Source organism: Hemitrygon akajei, chromosome 28 (assembly GCF_048418815.1).
Source record: "Hemitrygon akajei chromosome 28, sHemAka1.3, whole genome shotgun sequence".
In the NCBI taxonomy this organism is placed as follows: Eukaryota; Metazoa; Chordata; class Chondrichthyes; order Myliobatiformes; family Dasyatidae; genus Hemitrygon; species Hemitrygon akajei.
In genome coordinates, this window is record NC_133151.1 from 21823500 (window position 1) to 21841850 (window position 18351).

General features: G+C 46.7%; 5 protein-coding genes across 5 annotated transcripts in view; 2 read left to right on the top strand and 3 right to left on the bottom strand.

Moving 5' to 3' along the window:
* LOC140717774 (uncharacterized) overlaps positions 1-16512 on the bottom strand; it is an 81825-nt gene extending 65313 nt beyond the window's left edge. Inside the window, exon 1 of the mRNA XM_073031492.1 lies at positions 16099-16512. Within this exon, the coding sequence (XP_072887593.1) occupies positions 16099-16478 (380 nt within the window). The 5' untranslated portion in view covers positions 16479-16512. The remainder of the gene's footprint in view (positions 1-16098) is intronic.
* LOC140717505 (histone H4-like) lies at positions 6856-7221 on the top strand. Its single transcript, XM_073031081.1, has one exon. The coding sequence runs from the start codon at positions 6856-6858 to the stop codon at positions 7165-7167; it is 312 nt and encodes a 103-aa protein (XP_072887182.1). The 3' UTR covers positions 7168-7221.
* Positions 7821-8298, top strand: LOC140717506 (histone H3). The gene has a single exon (XM_073031082.1). The coding sequence runs from the start codon at positions 7860-7862 to the stop codon at positions 8268-8270; it is 411 nt and encodes a 136-aa protein (XP_072887183.1). The 5' UTR covers positions 7821-7859; the 3' UTR covers positions 8271-8298.
* Positions 9215-9983, bottom strand: LOC140717507 (histone H1-like). Its single transcript, XM_073031083.1, has one exon. It carries the CDS (start codon positions 9965-9967, stop codon positions 9380-9382), a length of 588 nt encoding a protein of 195 aa, XP_072887184.1. The 5' UTR covers positions 9968-9983; the 3' UTR covers positions 9215-9379.
* A 966-nt stretch (positions 16513-17478) lies between the features above and the next one.
* LOC140717508 (histone H2B-like) lies at positions 17479-17888 on the bottom strand. Its single transcript, XM_073031084.1, has one exon. The coding sequence runs from the start codon at positions 17865-17867 to the stop codon at positions 17493-17495; it is 375 nt and encodes a 124-aa protein (XP_072887185.1). The 5' UTR covers positions 17868-17888; the 3' UTR covers positions 17479-17492.
* Positions 17889-18351: the final 463 nt, after the last annotated feature.

The following is an 18351-nucleotide window of genomic DNA, read 5'->3' on the forward strand; positions in this document are numbered from 1 at the left end:
GGTGTGGTTTGTGGAGGGATGATGATGTGAGGACCTGGGTGACAGACAGGAAAGGCAAAGAGATGAAGAGAAAGGAATCCAGTAGGAGAGAACGTTGGACCATGGGATGACACGAAGGAGGTGGAGAACCAGAGAGAGTTGATGGGCAGGTCATGACGGTGCGTGAAGAGAGGTGAATAGACAATAGGTGCAGAAGTAGACCATTTGGCCCTTCGAGCCTGCACCGCCATTTTGAAAACATGGCTGATCATCTACTATCAATACCCGGTTCCTGCCTTGTCCCCATATCCCTCAATTCCCCTATCCATAAGATACCTATCTAGCTCCTTCTTGAAAGCATCCAGAGAATTGGCCTCCACTACCTTCCGAGGCAGTGCATTCCAGACCCCCACAACTCTCTGGGAGAAGAAGTTTTTCCTTAACTCTGTCCTAAATGCCCTACCCCTTATTCTCAAACCATGCCCTCTGGTACAGGACTTTCCCAGCATCTGGAACATATTTTCTGCCTCTATCTTGTCCAATCCCTTAATAATCTTATATGTTTCAATCAGATCCCCTCTCAATCTCCTTAATTCCAGCGTGTACAAGCCCAGTCTCTCTAACCTCTTTGCGTAAGACAGTCCAGACATCCCAGGAATTAACCTCGTGAATCGACGCTGCACTTCCTCTACAGCCAGGATGTCCTTCCTTAACCCTGGAGACCAAAACTGTATACAATACTCCAGGTGTGGTCTCACCAGGGCTCTGTACAAATGCAAGAGGATTTCCTTGCTCTTGTAATCAATTCCCTTTGTAATTAAAGGCCTACATTTCATTAGCCTTCTTCACTGCCTGCTGCACTTGCTCATTCACCTTCAGTGACTGATGAACAAGGACTCCTAGATCTCTTTGTATTTCTCCCTTACCTAACTCTACACCGTTCAGATAATAATCTGCCTTCCTGTTCTTACTCCCAAAGTGGATAACCTCACACTTATTCACATTAAACGCCATCTGCCAAGTATCTGCCCACTCACCCAGCCTATCCAAGTCACCCTGAATTCTCCTAACATCCTCATCACATGTCACACTGCCACCCAGCTTAGTATCATCAGCAAATTTGCTGATGTTATTCTCAATGCCTTCATCTAAATCCTTGACGTAAATCGTAAACAGCTGTGGTCCCAATACCAAGCCCTGTGGCACCCCACTAGTCACCACCTGCCATTCCGAGAAACACCCATTCACCGCTACCCTTTGCTTTCTATCTGCCAACCAGTTTACTATCCATGTCAATGTCTTCCCCCCAATTCCATGAGCTTTGATTTTACCCACCAATCTCCTATGTGGGACCTTATCAAATGCCTTCTGAAAATCGAGGTAAACTACATCCACTGGATCTCTCCCATCTAACTTCCTGGTCATATCCTCGAAAAACTCCAACAGATAAGTCGAGTATGATTTACCCTTGGTAAATCCATGCTGGCTTGGCCCAATCCTATCATTGCTATCTAGATATGCCACTATTTCATCTTTAATAATGGACTCTAGCATCTTCCCCACCACCGATGTCAGGCTGACAGGTCGATAGTTCTGTTTTCTCACTCCCACCTTTCTTAAAAAGTGGGATAACATTAGCCATTCTCCAATCCTCAGGAACTGATCCTGAATCTAAGGAACATTGGAAAATGATTACCAATGCATCCGCAATTTCCGGGGCCACCTCCTTTAGTACCCTAGGATGCAGACCATCTGGACCTGGGGATTTGTCAGCCTTCAGTCCCATCAGTCTACTCATCACAGTTTCCTACCTAATGTCAATCTGTTTCATTTCCTCTGTTACCCTATGTCCTTGGCCCATCCATACATCTGGGAGATTGCTTGTGTCTTCCTTAGTGAAGACAAATCTAAAGTACTTATTAAATTCTTCTGCCATTTCTGTTTCCCATAACAATTTCACCCAATTCATTCTTCAAGGGCCCAACATTGTTCTTAACTATCTTCTTTCTCTTCATATACCTAAAAAAGCTTTTGCTATCCTCCTTTGTATTCCTGGCTAGCTTGCGTTCGTACCTAATTTTTTTCTCCCCGTATTGCCTTTTTAGTTAAGTTCAGTTGTTCCTTAAAAACTTCCCAATCATCTGTCCTCCCACTCACCTTAGCTCTGTCATACTTCCTTTTTTTTTTAATGCTATGCATTTTTTAATGACTTCCTTTGTCAACCACTGTGGCCCCTTTCCCCCCTTTGAATCCTTCGTTCTCCGGGGGATGAACTGATTTTGCAACTTGTGCATTATTCCCAAGAATACCCGCCATTGCTGTTCCACTGTCTTTTCTGCTAGGATATCCGTCCAGTCAATTTTGGCCAGCTCCCCCCTCATGGCTCCATAGTTTCCCCTGTTCAACTGCAACACTGACACCTCCGAGCTGCCCTTATCCTTCTCAAATTGCAGATAAAAACTTATCATGTTATGATCACTACCTCCTAATGGCTCCTTTACTTCAAGATCGCTTATCAAATCCTGTTCATTACATAACACTAAATCCAGAATAGCCTTGTCCCTGGTCGGCTCTCGTACAAGCAGTTCCAAGAATGCATCCCGTAGTCACTCTACAAACTCCCTATCCGGGGGTCCAGCACCAACCTGATTCTCCCAGTTCACCTGCATGTTGAAATCCCCCATAACTACTGCGACATTACCTTTGCCACATGCCAACGTTAACTCCCTATTCAACTTGCACCCAATATCCATGCTACTGTTTGGTGGCCTGTAGTCAACACCCATTAGGGTCGTTTTGCCCTTACTGTTCCTCAGTTCTATCCACACAGACTCTACTTCTGATCTTATGTCCCCCTTGCAAAGGACTGAATCTCATTCCTCACCAACAGGGCCACCCCACCACCTCTGCCCACATTTCTGTCCCTACGATAGCACGTATACCCTTGTACATTCATTTCCCAGGTCTGATCTCCCTGCAGCCATGTCTCCGTTATCCCAACAACATCATAGTTACCCATTCACAAGGTGAAGCGGGTAAATGGCACCAGAATGGGGGAAAAGTCAGAAGATAAATAGTAGTTCGGTGAATGTGTGGAAACAGAGGGCACTGATTTCTGAAATTTGGAGAAATCAATATCAGAATATGAGATGTTGCTCGTCCAACCTGTATTTGGCCTCATCGTAGCAGGAGAGGAGGCCATGGACAGAGATGTTAGTGATGGCCCTCTGCTGGGTCAGGGTCGACTATGGATATTGTACCCTCGCTCTGAAAGTCAATATGCAAGCCAGGGTAGTACGATACGTAAAGCAAGCTGTTGCCCATGCAGGGGCTCCTGCTCTCCACACAGCTGATGAATCCAGATCAACGACAGAGACCGGTGGGGTCAGGCACCAACGGTGTCACAGGATTGCCAGTCTGCATTGAATATCGGACTGACAGGGAATCCAGCTCTGGATTGTTCCTCGGGGTTTACTCCCGAAGCCTTCCCCATGAATGGGTCGAGCCACAAGCCGGAAGAGGTTTCAGATCAGAATTTTCCTTCCACTAGATGAGCTGCCAACCATGGGTGAAAGCTCCATCTGCCCATAGCAGTTAGTTATATGATGCCAGTAAACCCATTTAGACCCTCCTCGTCACTGGAAAGAGTTTGTCAGGCTTCGTAGCTAAGCCATATGTAAAAGCCAGGAGCTGGACTTGGTTGACAGAGGCAATTTGAAGCAGCAATTAATAGGAAGTGACAGCTTGTCCCCAATGTGGTTGTTGCAGCTCACAGAGCAAAGTTACTCGATGTAGTGGTACCCCAATCTGCTTCCGATTAAATCTCTCATGACAATCACATTTCCATTCTCACCTCTGTTTGATATTTCCCCTTTTGTGCTTTATCCCATCGGAAGGAACACCTGAGGATCTTGAGACCACTCCTCCCCATGTCTTCTTTCCCTCCCTTTTCACCGTCACTGTCCCTACATGTAAGGTACCTATGAAAAGTATTCATGCTGCTTTAAAGTTGTCATGTTTTATTGTTTTACAACGTTGAATGACAGTGGATTGAATTTGGCATTTGTTTTACCGATCAAGAGAAAAAGACTTTTGTGTCAAAGTGAAAACAGATCTCCACAAAGTGCTTTAAATTAATTACAGTTATAAAACTCAAAATAATGGACTGTATAAATATTCACCCCCAAATTATCACTGGTACAGCCAAGTAGTTTTAGGAATTACATTATCAGTTCAGTGGAGGTCACTGGGTGCAGTCAATCTGTCTCAATTGATTGTAGTAAAAATACACGACTGTTGGTAGTCAGTATCCTGGGAGAAACTACACCATAAAAACAAATTAACATTCTGAGCAGCTCTGCAAAAAGGTAATTGAAAAACACAATTCAGGAGATGGATACAAGAAAATTTTCAAGTCACTGAATATCCCTTGGAGTACAGTTAAGTCACTCATCCTGAAATGGAAAGAATATGGCAGAGCTGTAAATCTGCCAGGATCAGGCCATCCTCAAAAACTGAGTGACTGTGCAAGAAGGGGATGAGTGAGGGAGGCCACCAACAGACCTATGCTAACTCTAGAGAAATCACAATCTTCAGTGGCTGAGATGGGAGAGACTGTGTATACAACAACTGTTGCCCAGATGCATCACTTGTCAGAGCTTTCTGGGAGAGTGGCAAAGAGAAAGCCACTGTTGAAAAAAGCTCTCATGAAATCTCACCTGGAGTTTGCCAGAAGTCTCTGAAGTCAACTGGTAGAAGGTTCTATAGTCTGATGAAACAAAATTGACCATTTTGGCCATCAGATTAAACACTAAGCTTGGCACAAGACAAACACCGCACAGCATCAAAAACACACCATCCCAGCATGGTGAGGCTGCATCATGCTGTGGGGCTGTTTCACTGCAGCAGGCCCTGAAAGGCTCATAAAAGTAGAGGGTAAAATGAATGCAGCCTAATACAGTGAAATCTTGGAGGAAAACCTAATTCAGTCTGCAAGTGAACTGTGACTTAGGAGAAGATTCATTTTCTAGCAGGAGAATGACTGCAAGTATAAATTCAAAACTACACAGGAATGACTTAAAACCAAAGTTAATGTCCTGGAGTGGCCAAGTCAGAGTCCGGACCTCAATCCAATTGAGTATTTGTAACTGGACTTGAAAAGATCTGTTCACTCATGAACCGCATGCAATCTGACAGAGCTTCAGCAGTTTTGTAAAGAAAAATGGGGAGAATTTTCAGTGTCCAGATGTGCAAAGCGGATGGAGACCTATCCATACAGAGCCAACGGTAATTATTGTGATCGTCAGCTGGCCTGGCTCGTTTCCCTGAACTAATTCCCATCTGTTCTCGCCTCTGGTGGGGCTCTGTACATAATGTTTCAAACACTCCTCGGAATCGCTGAAGAAATCTTGAGCATCTAAGCATTGATCAAGATGCAGTCAATCCTAGGGAAGATAAAGTCCCCCACTATGACAGTTCTGTTCTGCACCTCTCCATAAACATAAACCTCTGTGTTCCTCCACCTCCCGGTGGTTATTGGGGGCCAATACTATAATCCAATCTGTGTGACTGTAGATTGCCTCTGTAAGTGAGCCCTCCAGTTTGCTGTGACATTCCCAGTGGGATAACCTCTGCATCTTATAACCCTCCTCCCCCCCACTCACATGTAAAACAATGAAACCTAGAGATGTTGAGCTGCCAGCCCTGAACGTCCGACAACATAATACTCCCTAATGCTGAAATAAACTTATTTCAGCCCATCAATCCCACCATGTTTATTGGCCTGCCATTAGCTCTCGTTCTTTACAGACTGTCTTGTCATACATACATTCTCCCACTTGCTACTCCAGTTCAAACTCTGCCAAGTGACACCATCAAACCTCCTGGTGAGGATATTGGTTCCCCTCCGTTCAGATGGAAATGGCCTTGTTTGTCCCGGTCTCCCACCTGACTGGAAGGGAGCCCATTGATCCATGAATCTGAAGCCCTCACTCCTGCATCAGTTCCTCAGCAGCAATTGTTTTCTCACCACACCAGCACAAGGTTTGGGCCACAATTCCGTAATTACAATCCTGGAAGTCCTGCTTTTTAACCTTTTTTCCGAAAATCACTGTGTAGGACCTCATACATGCTCATTTAAACCCTTCCGTGTAGCACGAAGAATGATCCGGTAAACATATTGGCTCCCCTCCTTGGACTCGTCTCACCTTTCCCTCGGGACCTCAATGATCCTCGTACCTAAAGCCCCCACCCACCTCGCACCAGCTCCTCAGCCACCACTTTACCTGGCCTTAGAAGGCGCCAAAGCGAGGTCTGTATATCCTTCTATCTGCCTATGTATCCTGTTCCTTTATGTGACCGGACTTTCATTTCCCTCGCGACCCAGAGGAACAATTGTTCTGATGTATTAACCCTCTCATCACTGGAAGTGACTGCACCCTCGCCCACCAACTGCTGTGTGTGAGGACGCTGGCACTGGTCATGGGGCCGGGGAGGGACAGACTGAGGTCCTCGGGGATTTGCGGAATGGAAAAGCACTTCCTATAACTTAAAGCAGGAGAATCAGCAAATTTCCAGAAATCTTCCAGTCTGTACGTGTTGCATGCCATCTTGGACAATGTCTCCCATCCACTCCATAATGTACTGGTTAGGCACAGGAGTACATTCAGCCAGAGACTCATTCCACCGAGATGCAACACTGAGCGTCATAGGAAGTCATTCCTGCCTGTGGCCATCAAACGTTACAACTCGTCCCTCGGAGTGTCAGACAACCTGAGCCAATAGGCTGGTCCTGGACTTATTTCCACGGCATAATTTACTTATTATTATTTAATTATTAAGTTTGTCACTGAGCAGCAACCTGAGTGAAGCAGCATCATGTCTGACAGAGGGAAAGGAGGCAAAGGACTGGGCAAAGGCGGAGCCAAGCGGCACCGTAAAGTGCTCCGTGATAACATCCAGGGCATCACCAAACCGGCCATCCGCCGTCTGGCTCGCCGTGGCGGCGTCAAGCGGATCTCGGGTCTGATCTACGAGGAGACCCGCGGGGTGCTGAAGGTTTTCCTGGAGAATGTGATCCGAGATGCGGTCACCTACACTGAACACGCCAAGCGCAAGACGGTCACTGCCATGGATGTGGTGTACGCTCTGAAACGCCAGGGCCGCACTCTCTATGGCTTCGGCGGCTGAAAAACTCCCACTTCCTCCCGAGCACAAAACAAAGGCTCTTCTAAGAGCCACCCACCACCTCACAGAGGGAGCCGTGACCACAACCTTTTAATTATTTTTTGTCGATATATTAATCTGGTTCCATTTGAAATAGATTAATCATTCCGCTTGAAATATATATAGCTGCGATTGTGCCTTTCCAGGCGGTGATTACCGTAAATGTTGAATGCATTCATATCGATCTTAATCATTCTGTCCATCTCGGACAAAAATCAGTTCCCTCGTTTAGAGAATCGATTCCGTAATCATGCATTCAAATCTTAACTGAGGGAATTAGATATTAAATGAAACTGAAAATCCATGATCCGTGATAGAATTAATTGTAAATAAAAAGTTATCAAGCACCATCGCTGGGTGCTCTGAAATTGGCGGGCGGTTTGAAATTAATCGGGCGCCAATCACAGTGCATTCCGATTGGATAAAGTCCGACCGCCAGTTAACAGTTTCCCATTTTGTCGAAAATTGTTATTCGCCGCCAGCCTGCATGAAATCAATAAACCAGTCGCAGCAACTAGATCCTTTAATAGACAGTTGGTGTTGAGCCAATCATAATCGATGGGACGGCCCTCCCAGCTGTATAAAATGCTGTCCTGGAGCCCATTTCGTCTATCTTGCTCGTGTATTTCAGCCTGTGTTCTCACTCCCGTAGCAGAATGGCCCGCACCAAGCAGACAGCGCGCAAATCGACTGGCGGAAAAGCTCCTCGCAAACAGTTGGCGACCAAAGCGGCGCGGAAGAGCGCTCCTGCCACCGGCGGAGTGAAGAAGCCTCATCGCTACCGGCCCGGCACCGTGGCTCTGAGGGAGATCCGGCGCTACCAGAAATCCACCGAGCTGCTCATCCGCAAACTTCCCTTCCAGCGCCTGGTCCGGGAGATCGCTCAGGACTTCAAAACCGATCTGCGTTTCCAGAGCTCGGCGGTCATGGCCCTGCAGGAGGCAAGTGAGGCTTACCTGGTCGGGCTCTTTGAGGACACTAACCTGTGCGCCATCCACGCCAAGCGAGTCACCATTATGCCCAAGGACATCCAGTTGGCCCGCCGCATCCGCGGGGAGCGCGCCTAAGCCCAGCCTACACACCGAACACAAGAAACGGCTCTTTTAAGAGCCACTACCACGGCAAAGGAAAGGGCTGTACCTTGCTGATCATTATTGTAGTAGCGATCTGCCTTCCCGATCGGTTTTGCAGTAATTGACCCCGAGCATCAGTTCTGTGCAGACAGGGTAATTCAGCGAGGGACAGGAGATAATAGACAATGGACAGTAGGTGCAGGAGTAGGCCATTCGGCCTTTCTAGCCAGCACCGCCATTCACTGTGATCATGGCTGATCATACACGATCAGTACCCAGTCCCTGCCCTCTCCCCATATCCCTTGACACCGCTATCTATGAGCTCTACCTAACTCTCTCTTGAATGCATCCAGAGATTAACGCGCTTCCCTCCCCGTCAGGATCTCATCTGGCCCTTCACTTCTCCCACAAACCTGTCATGTACAGCTGGTGCGGCTGTTACCGTTTTGTTTGCTTTGGACATGGGGATACGTTCGTGCCCGCTGTGCTTGGAGTGGGAGCATGCCGACGCGAGGGGTACAGTGGGGGATTTCGGGGGGTGGTGACTACCAGGAAATAGTGTTTTTTTTTACATTAGATTTCACTCTCGTACATTTTTGGTATTGGTGTTTTTTGTAAATTAACTATGTAGTTTTGTAGCTGGGGCCTGAATGAAGGTCAGTCGGCAATGCCACCGGGTAGTTTATCACATATCCTCCCGCTGCAGTCCGTCCCCAGAGACGGATCCCTCTCTCAACACGCCCCCTCCCCTCTCGCGTAGCTTTCAGCAGTTCCCAATCAACTCAGCTGAATCTCCGCTGGTGTCAATGTCTCAGTCACTCTCTCCCGGATCGGAGAAGGAATTGGGCCTGAAACTGCCCACATCCCCTATCTCTCAATCTCAGCTCGGGAATCCACGTCTCATTTCAGACACTGAGACGGCACGGCCGCACCAAATGTCAGAGGTACCGGTAATCTCGGGTTCCATGTGAGAAGTTCCCCCGGAAAACTCAATCGGACCCGGCGCGGGAATCACAACACTCTGAATCAGCTCTTTTCTGAGATGTGGGTGGCTCTGAGAAGAGCCGTTGGGTTCAGATACACACAAATGGTGTATTCTCAATTCACTTTTTGACTGCTGTCTTCTTGGGTTTTGCGGATTTCGACTTCGGCTTCTTGGCCGCCTTCGTCTTCGGGGCTGCGGCTTTCTTGGGGCTCTTGGGCTTCGGCGCCGCTTTCTTAGCCGCTGGTTTCTTAGCTGTTGGTTTCTTACCTCCCACTTTCTTAGCCGCGGGTTTCTTGGCGCCAAGCTTCTTGCTGGGAGATTTCTTGGTGGCAGATTTCTTTGCCGCTGGCTTCTTCGCTTTCTTCACCACCTTCACGGCAGTTTTTCCTTTACCGGATTTAAAGGATCCCGAAACACCCGAGCCCTTGGCCTGAACCAAGGAGCCGTTTTCCACTTTCCTCTTGATGCTCATCTTGATCTGGGGGCGAAGTTTCACCACATCGACACCGCTGCCGGCCAGAGCCTTAATGATGGCCGTACCCGACATACCCTTCCTATCGCGACAACCCGCCACGATCTTATCGATCTGTTCGCCCAGCGAGGGACCGGTTGGTTTGCTCCGGGCAGCCGCCTTCTTCTTGGGAGTCTTCTTTGCGGCGGCGGGTGCGGCTGGAGGAGCCGTTTCGGCGGGTGCTGTCTCAGTCATGTCGGCGACTGTGGTAAATCCTTCTCACAATCAGAACGAATGAGAAATGAAGCGAAAGGCGGCGGCACAGAGCAATTTAAAGGCAGCGAGCGGACGGGGCGGAGACATCCTGCTGTCAGCTCCCGGCGGCTTCATTTTTCTGTGTTTCTCTCTCCTCAAAAACTCGCCGATTCCAATTCAAATCGGACACTGCGGAGACTCTGACTAGTCCCTGTCCGTCCCTGAGACTGGAATGTTCGCTGGAAAGAAAGTTTAATCGGGATTAAAGGCAGCACTTTCTATTTCAACCCGTTTCATTACTGCATTGCCCGCGTTCTCTCTCCCGATCGTTGACCTGTTCTCTGCTTTTTGCTGAAATATTTAATCTAATTAAAACTTTGCGGTTAATTCCCTCTTCGGGACTGAGCTGGGGAGTGGGGCGCTTCCGTAACAGAAAAATATTTTCATTTTCGACAGGAGGCGCTGAGAAATCCTACGATGTGTTCGGACCCACAAACACAGTGACACTGGTCTAACCCGCCCGCTCCTTTAACTCACTCTCTCTGACACAATACACACTCAATGCTCGCGGAAATCAGCAAGTCAGGCAGCATCAATGGTGGGAATAAACAGCCGACATTTCGGGCTGAGACCCTTCATCAGGACTCTGGTGGGAGATGTTGCCTGACTTACTGGGTTCCTGCACCATTTTGTCCGCGTTGTTCGCGATTCCCAGAATCCCTTGGCGTTCTGCTGACACAATGTTCACATCTGCACCTTCATCGCATTGTACTGCCGTCAAAATAAAATGACAGATTCCTTGTCATATAACACAGTGATCAATGATTGTGATTCCAAGGAATAAAGGACAACGGACATTGTCTGACCAACCTCTGTGTAACTGAGAACCTCAGGTCCGGGAAACATCCTTGGAAATCTTTTCTACACTCTCCCCAGTTTAACCCCGTTTCCTAAAACGGTGACAAGAGCTGTACACAATACAAGTGTGGCCTCCAGTCACTTACACAACTGTAACATAATGCCCCAACTGATATACTCAATCCCCTGGCTAATGAAGACCAGCATGTTAAACCCCGTTCGTCACCACCCTGTCTACCAGTGACACGACTTTCAATTAACTGTGTGTGAGAGATTTACCCCTAAATCTCTCCGGCCCATTACACTCCCTGATGACCGATCATTCATAGTGTAAGTTCTACACTGGTTTGATTTTGTCTATTGTCTATTGCAATGTGCACTGCCTTGTGCTGCGAGGATTACATTCCTTGACTTCTCTAGTGCCTTTAACACCATCCAGCCCAAGATCTTAAGGCACAAACTAACGGAGATGGGAGTAGACTCTCACATGGTGGATTGGATAGTAGACTACTTGAAAGATAGACCTCAGTATGTGCGGTTGGGAGACTGTAGGTCTGACACGGTGGTCAGCAGCACAGGAGCGCCGCAGGGAACCGTACTCTCTCCGGTCCTGTTCACCCTGTACACATCAGACTTCCAATATAACTCGGAGTCCTGCCATGTGCAGAAGTTCGCTGATGACACGGCCATAGTGGGGTGTGTCAGGAATGGACAGGAGGAGGAGTATAGGAAACTGATACAGGACTTTGTGATATGGTGCAACTCAAACTACCTGCGTCTCAATATCACCAAGACCAAGGAGATGGTGGTGGACTTTAGGAGATCTAGGCCTCATATGGAGCCAGTGATCATTAATGGAGAATGTGTGGAGCAGGTTAAGACCAACAAGTATCTGGGAGTACAGTTAGACGAGAAGCTAGACTGGACTGCCAACACAGATGCCTTGTGCAGGAAGGCACAGAGTCGACTGTACTTCCTTAGAAGGTTGGCGTCATTCAATGTCTGTAGTGAGATGCTGAAGATGTTCTATAGGTCAGTTGTGGAGAGCGCCCTCTTCTTTGTGGTGGCGTGTTGGGGAGGAAGCATTAAGAAGAGGGACGCCTCACGTCTTAATAAGCTGATAAGGAAGGCGGGCTCTGTCGTGGGCAAAGTGATGGAGAGTTTAACATCGGTAGCTGAGCGAAGGGCGCTGAGTAGGCTACGGTCAATTATGGAAAACTCTGAACATCCTCTACATAGCACCATCCAGAGACAGAGAAGCAGTTTCAGCGACAGGTTACTATCGATGCAATGCTCCTCAGACAGGATGAAGAGGTCAATACTCCCCAATGCCATTAGGCTTTACAATTCAACCGCCAGAACTTAAGAACTTTTTAAAAACTATTATGAATGCTTTTTGAGATAGTGATTTAGATGCATATCATATTTTTTACTGAGTTAAGTATTGTGTGTAATTAGTTTTGCTACAACAAGTGTATGGGACATTGGAAAAAAAAAGTTGAATTTTCCCATGGGGATGAATAAAGTATCTATCTATCTATCTATCTATCTTACCATTGAAATGCATTTATCACGCTGTGCTAAATGATCAAGATTGCCCGGTTAAATAAGAAATACAGAATAAACTAAACAGTGTAAAAGAGGATCAGTGAGCGATGTGATTCCGAAGGTGAGAATGGGAAACCTGAAACCTGATCCATTCTTGCCTCTTTTACTCTTTAAATATCTGAAAGAAATCCTTATTCCCCTTTATACTATTGGCCAGTTACTTTAATTATTCATCTGTTCTCTCCATATTGCTATTTAGTTACATTCTGTTCTTTTGAAGTACTCTAATCCTTTAGCTCCCCACTAACTTTTGTGATATTCTCTGCTCTCTCATGTTCCTTTATGCTGCCTTTGTCTTCCGTTGTTGCTGATGGTTGCCTCATTCTCCCTTTCGAATATTGTTTCTGCTGAGGGATGAACTGATCCTGCATCTGCCAAATTACTCCTGGAAACTCAAGCTTTTCATACAAAGGTAATCTGGTTAATGCTGGGGAAGTCAAAATGCCCGACTGCTGTAAGCCTGTTCTGATTACACCTCTGTGTTATTTACCAACATGTCTGCTCCACAATACCTGAGCCTACTGGGAGGCCAGCAGTGTAATCCCATCAAAATCACCATTCATCATTTTATTTAAAACCTCTACTTACAAGACCTCATCAAATTCCTCACTTATTACTGTAGTGTTGGTCTCCCTAATCAAACATGCCACATCGCCCCACCTGTCAGGTAGCCATTAAATGTTTCCCCTTCACCTTAAACAATTGTCCTGTAAATTTATGCTTCCCTACCCAGACACAAAGAGTGATTGCCTAATTATTTTGTAAACCTTTGGATGGTCATCAGACAGCTCCTTAATCTCTCTGGTGAGAAAGAGAGTCCCAGTCTGTCCAAACTTCTGCTAATAATTCAAATCCTCCAGTGTCAGTAACACCCTCATCAAACTTCCTTCCACACTTTCCAGCTTCATGACATCCTTCCTGTAGCTGGGTGACTAGAACTGTGCACAATACAGTGCAATCTCACTTTGACGACTACAGTTGTCATATGACATCCCAAATCCTGTAACTCAGTTCCCTGACCAATGAAGACAAATAGGCCAAACATCATCTTCACCATCCTGACTACCTGTGTTGTCACTTTCAGTGAATGATGTTCCTGTATTCCATGGACACTCTGTCTGCAATACTCTCCAAGGAACAAGAATTTACTGTGCAGGTCCTTCCCTGGTTGGACTTCTCAAAATGCAAGAGCTCATACTTGTCCACATCAACATCCATCTGTCATTCTTTGTCCGACTTCCCCAGGTCATCTCGATCCCATTGTACTCTCAAAGAATCTTCACTGTCCACTCTGCCAACAACATTGCTGTCATCTGCAACCTCACTAATCAAGTTCACAACAATGTCAGAGGAACTGTTCACATCGATGACAAATGACAGTACCAGAACCGATCCCTGTGAACGTCACTGGTCAGAGGCCTCCAACCTGAATGACAAGCTGCCACAACCACCCTCTCTCTCCTTCCACCAAGACAATTTTGTGATGCTGATATTGGGAAGAATCTTCTCTGGCATCCTTTCTGATCCAAATGTGTAATACAGAAGAAATAAAAAATAAAGGAAAACATATCTTTCTACAGCCTACACCTCTCAGAAATGCCGAAGCCTCAACTCCCCACTCCAATTCTGGCCCACTCATACAATGACCGCTCTCTTTAAATCTAACTTCTTTTTATTGGATCGTGCTAAGAGCCTAACTATGCACAATCAAACATCCCCCTGGGAACTATGACATGCAAAATGTGCCAAATCCCCATGTTTACTTCATTTAAACTCCCTCTGCCTTTGCATAATCATATGACTGTGGCACACAAAATTGTGAAATGCAGGAAACCAAAGTACATGCCTGCACTGTTCCACAAGGCCACAAATGATAAAACAAACAAAACACTGTATAACAAACACGAGAATCCCGTAACTGAGAGGAGTGGAGATGCTGGATGACCATAAAGATTTAAAGAGAAGCAAGATAACTGTTTATAAAATCATGGAATTGTGATTGACATACAAGAGACAGATCAGCCTTTGCATGGAATTGTGGGTGAGGGACTAAGAGAGAACACACTGGAGGGTTTATCCAGTGAGACAGTGTGAATAGAGCTCAGGATAAGAGAGGTGCATTCACTGACGGAGTTGTGCTACAGGCCTCCCAAATGCACAGCAGGAGGTAAAGAAACTGAAATGTAGCAGGGAATGAAAGATGTAAAAGCAACAGGCTCATTGTAGAGGGTGACTAATTTCCCCAATGTTGACTGGGACTCCCTTAGACTCAGGGGCTTAGATATCACTGCATGTGTTAGAAGAATACTGGGATGTTTGATGATCTGGGCCTGTACTCACTGGAATCTAGAAGAATGAGGGAGCATCGTATAGAAACACATTGAATGTTGAAAAGCCTAGATAGCGTTTATATGAGAGGATGTTTCCAATAATGGAAGAATCTAGAACCAGACCACACCCTCAATACAAAGATGCCCCTCTAGAATAGAGATGAGTAATTTCTTTCGTCAGAAGGTGATCAATCAATGCGTTTCTTTGGCATGAAGACAGTCATTAGGGTCTCTTTCGCAAAATGTTCATTTATATTCAGAGGCCTGGATGGACGAGGTTTTTTTTTCAGTAAATACGGTCGGTTCCACAGGGTAAACGTACCTTTGTAGACAGTCAGAGACCTGTGTAGCTGTACCGCGGAGAGCATTCTGACAGGCTGCATCTGTCTGGTGTGGAGGGGCTACTGCACAGCACCGAAAGAAGCTGCTGATAGTACCCAGGACATCTTTAGGGAGCGGTGCTCATAAAGGCAGCGTCCATTATTAAAGACCTCCAACATCAGGGCATGCCCTTTTCTCACTGTTATCGTCAGGCAGGAGATACAGAAGCCTGAAGACACACACTCAGCCACTCAGGAACAGCTTCTTCCCCTCTGCCATCCGATTCCTAAATGGACATTGAAGCTTTGGATAATACCTCACTTTTCCAATATACAGTTTCTCTGACTTTGCACATTTTTAAAATAGTGTATTCAGTATACGTAACTAATTTACTTGTTTTCTCATTATGTGTTATTTTATTTATTATTATTTTTCTCTCTCTGTGCTAGATTATGTATTGCATTGAACTGCTGCTGCTAAGTTAACAAATTTCACGTCACTTGCCGGTGATAATAAACTTGATTCTGAAATGTAAAAAGCAAATGTTATTTTTCTGTCAGGCGATGGGAATCGCTCATGAAGCAACGAACAGGCGATGTTCCCGCCTTCTGCACACCGGAACGGTCCGGGGTCAACCCGCAATGTGGAACCCAGACAACGCGGTTCTGGGTGATGAAGAGCGGAGTCGTTCAGTGGTCGGAGATTAAATTCTCCCTCTCGGGGCTGACTCCGGAAGTTCATTTCACGACTCTGCGCCTAGTGAACCCGCTGACTCTCTGCAAGGGGAGAGAGCTACATTCGGTCGGCTGAGAGGGGAAAACGAGCCGGTACTGAAACGAACCGGTTTCCCTGCAGATTTATATCGGTTTATTCGCGGAAGAAACATGTCGAGGCATTGACAGATGCAGGATATCAAACAGACGGAAAACACCCGCCGCTCAGCCCTTCCACAGACATTGTGAGCGGCTCTGAAAAGAGCCTTTGGGTAAATAGATTCAGCTTACGTCGCTTCACTTACTGGCAGCGCCGGTTTTCTTGGGCAACAGGACGGCCTGGATATTGGGTAACACACCGCCCTGAGCGATAGTCACTCCTCCCAGCAGCTTGTTCAGCTCCTCGTCGTTGCGGACGGCCAGCTGCAGGTGCCGGGGGATGATGCGGGTCTTCTTATTGTCCCGGGCCGCGTTGCCGGCCAATTCGAGGATTTCGGCCGTCAGATACTCGAGCACAGCAGCCAGATAGACCGGGGCTCCGGCACCCACCCGCTCAGCATAGTTGCCCTTTCTTAGGAGTCTGTGAACACGGCCGACCGGGAACTGCAGTCCAGCCCGAGACGAGCGAGATTTGGCCTTGGACCGAGCTTTGCCAGCGCCGCCTTTTCCACGTCCAGACATTTCCACCGTCACGATATTACTCCAACGAGAATGAAGGAATGTTCAAACAGCCCCAACTCGCCCTTTTTATACCCTCTTTGAGAATGCAAACTGATATTTGTGATTGGTCTGATCCTGCTTATTCTCATTGGTGAAGAGAAATGCTCCAATCGAAGAACTGCCTTAATCACCAATCAGCAGTCCGTAAAGGTAGAAGCGCGGAAAATAACCGTCTCCTCCCCAAAGTGCACTGAAATCTGGAAAAAAAGTCCGCCAAAAAATAAATCTATTGTTCAAATGTATTTTCAAGTTAAATAATTGCAGTTCTGTTTTAAGATTGGGTCTTCGCATTTCCCTCTGTTACTGAAACCGGGCACATTTGATTTAAGTGTAGTTGATATTGGAGTGTCTGGGAACTGAATTCTCTAATTTATTTCAACCCGTAACGGAACCGAATAAAACTGACCCTCAGCTTCTGCCCGCGGTCGGTCTCTGTGTGAACGTTATCAGGTTATGGAAAACAACTCTTCTCAAACTTTGACCAGAGTATAGTCTGCAATTTTATAAAGTTATTATATGAAAGAGCCATCAGAAGGAAATCTGCAGATGCTGGAAATTCAAACAAGACACACAAAATGCTGATGGAACACAGCAGGCCAGGCAACATCTATAAGAAGCAGTGTCGACGCTTCTCCATATGAAAGAGCCATGATGTCTTTCAGGCTCGAGTTGAAATGAGATTCAGGAGTTACCCAACTGGAACCTATAAACTCCAGAAGCCACAAATAAAACAACGGCAGCAATCCTCCGCTTGGCATGGATACCGAGTGGGACGGACTGATTGGGGGGGGGGGGGGGTAACAATTCCTTGTCAGTTCAGTGGGAGCTTACTAAAACCGTGATTTAGCTGTTGTAAAAGTCACCAGACATAAAGTATGTGTAATTTATTACCTAGTGCTAGTACAACTCTTTCATTGAAATTGTGAGTGGCTCTTAAAAGAGCCGTTTTGTTTATGATCATCTCACTGGGGAGCTTTACTTGGAGCTGGTGTACTTGGTCACCGCCTTTGTTCCTTCGGACACGGCGTGCTTGGCCAGCTCCCCGGGCAGCAGCAGGCGCACGGCGGTCTGGATCTCCCGGGAGCTGATGGTGGACCGCTTGTTGTAGTGGGCCAGGCGGGAAGCCTCACCTGCGATGCGCTCGAAAATATCGCTCACGAACGAGTTCATGATACTCATGGCCTTGGAAGAGATGCCGGTGTCGGGGTGAACCTGCTTCATCACTTTGTAGATGTAGATGGCGTAACTCTCCTTCCTCGACCTCTTGCGCTTCTTGCCAGACTTGCTCGCCGGTTTGGCCAGAGTTTTCTTGGCGCCCTTCTTGGGAGCGGGTTTCGGTGGATCAGGCATTTCCTCGTCGGTTTCAAACACAATAATGCAGAAGCTGTTTGGAGCGCGGGTTAAATAGGCAGCGCCCAAAGTGGTATGTTAATGAGGATGGGAATGCTGAGCATTTCCATTGGCTGTTTGGAGAAATGAATCACCAATCAGAACGCTGGTGGATGGGAAGTGGCGCCAATGTGTGGCGGTTACCGCTGTCGTTTAATGCGGGAGGAAGTACAGAAGGGCAGAGACAGGCGGGGGTGCGGCCTGAAACTGAAAAGGGAAACGCAAATATCAAAAGCAGAATGAAAATAAAATCAAATGAAATATTGTGAAAATAAACACTAAGAGGTTCAGTTCATGACACAGGGCAGCAGGAGAGCGAAGGAGAGATTTGGACATTTCAATGTAAAGTTCAAATCGAGTTTATTTACTCACAGGTGAGAGGAACAACGGATTTGTAGCAGTACCACAGACACATTGCATCAGACACAACATTGACATAAACACT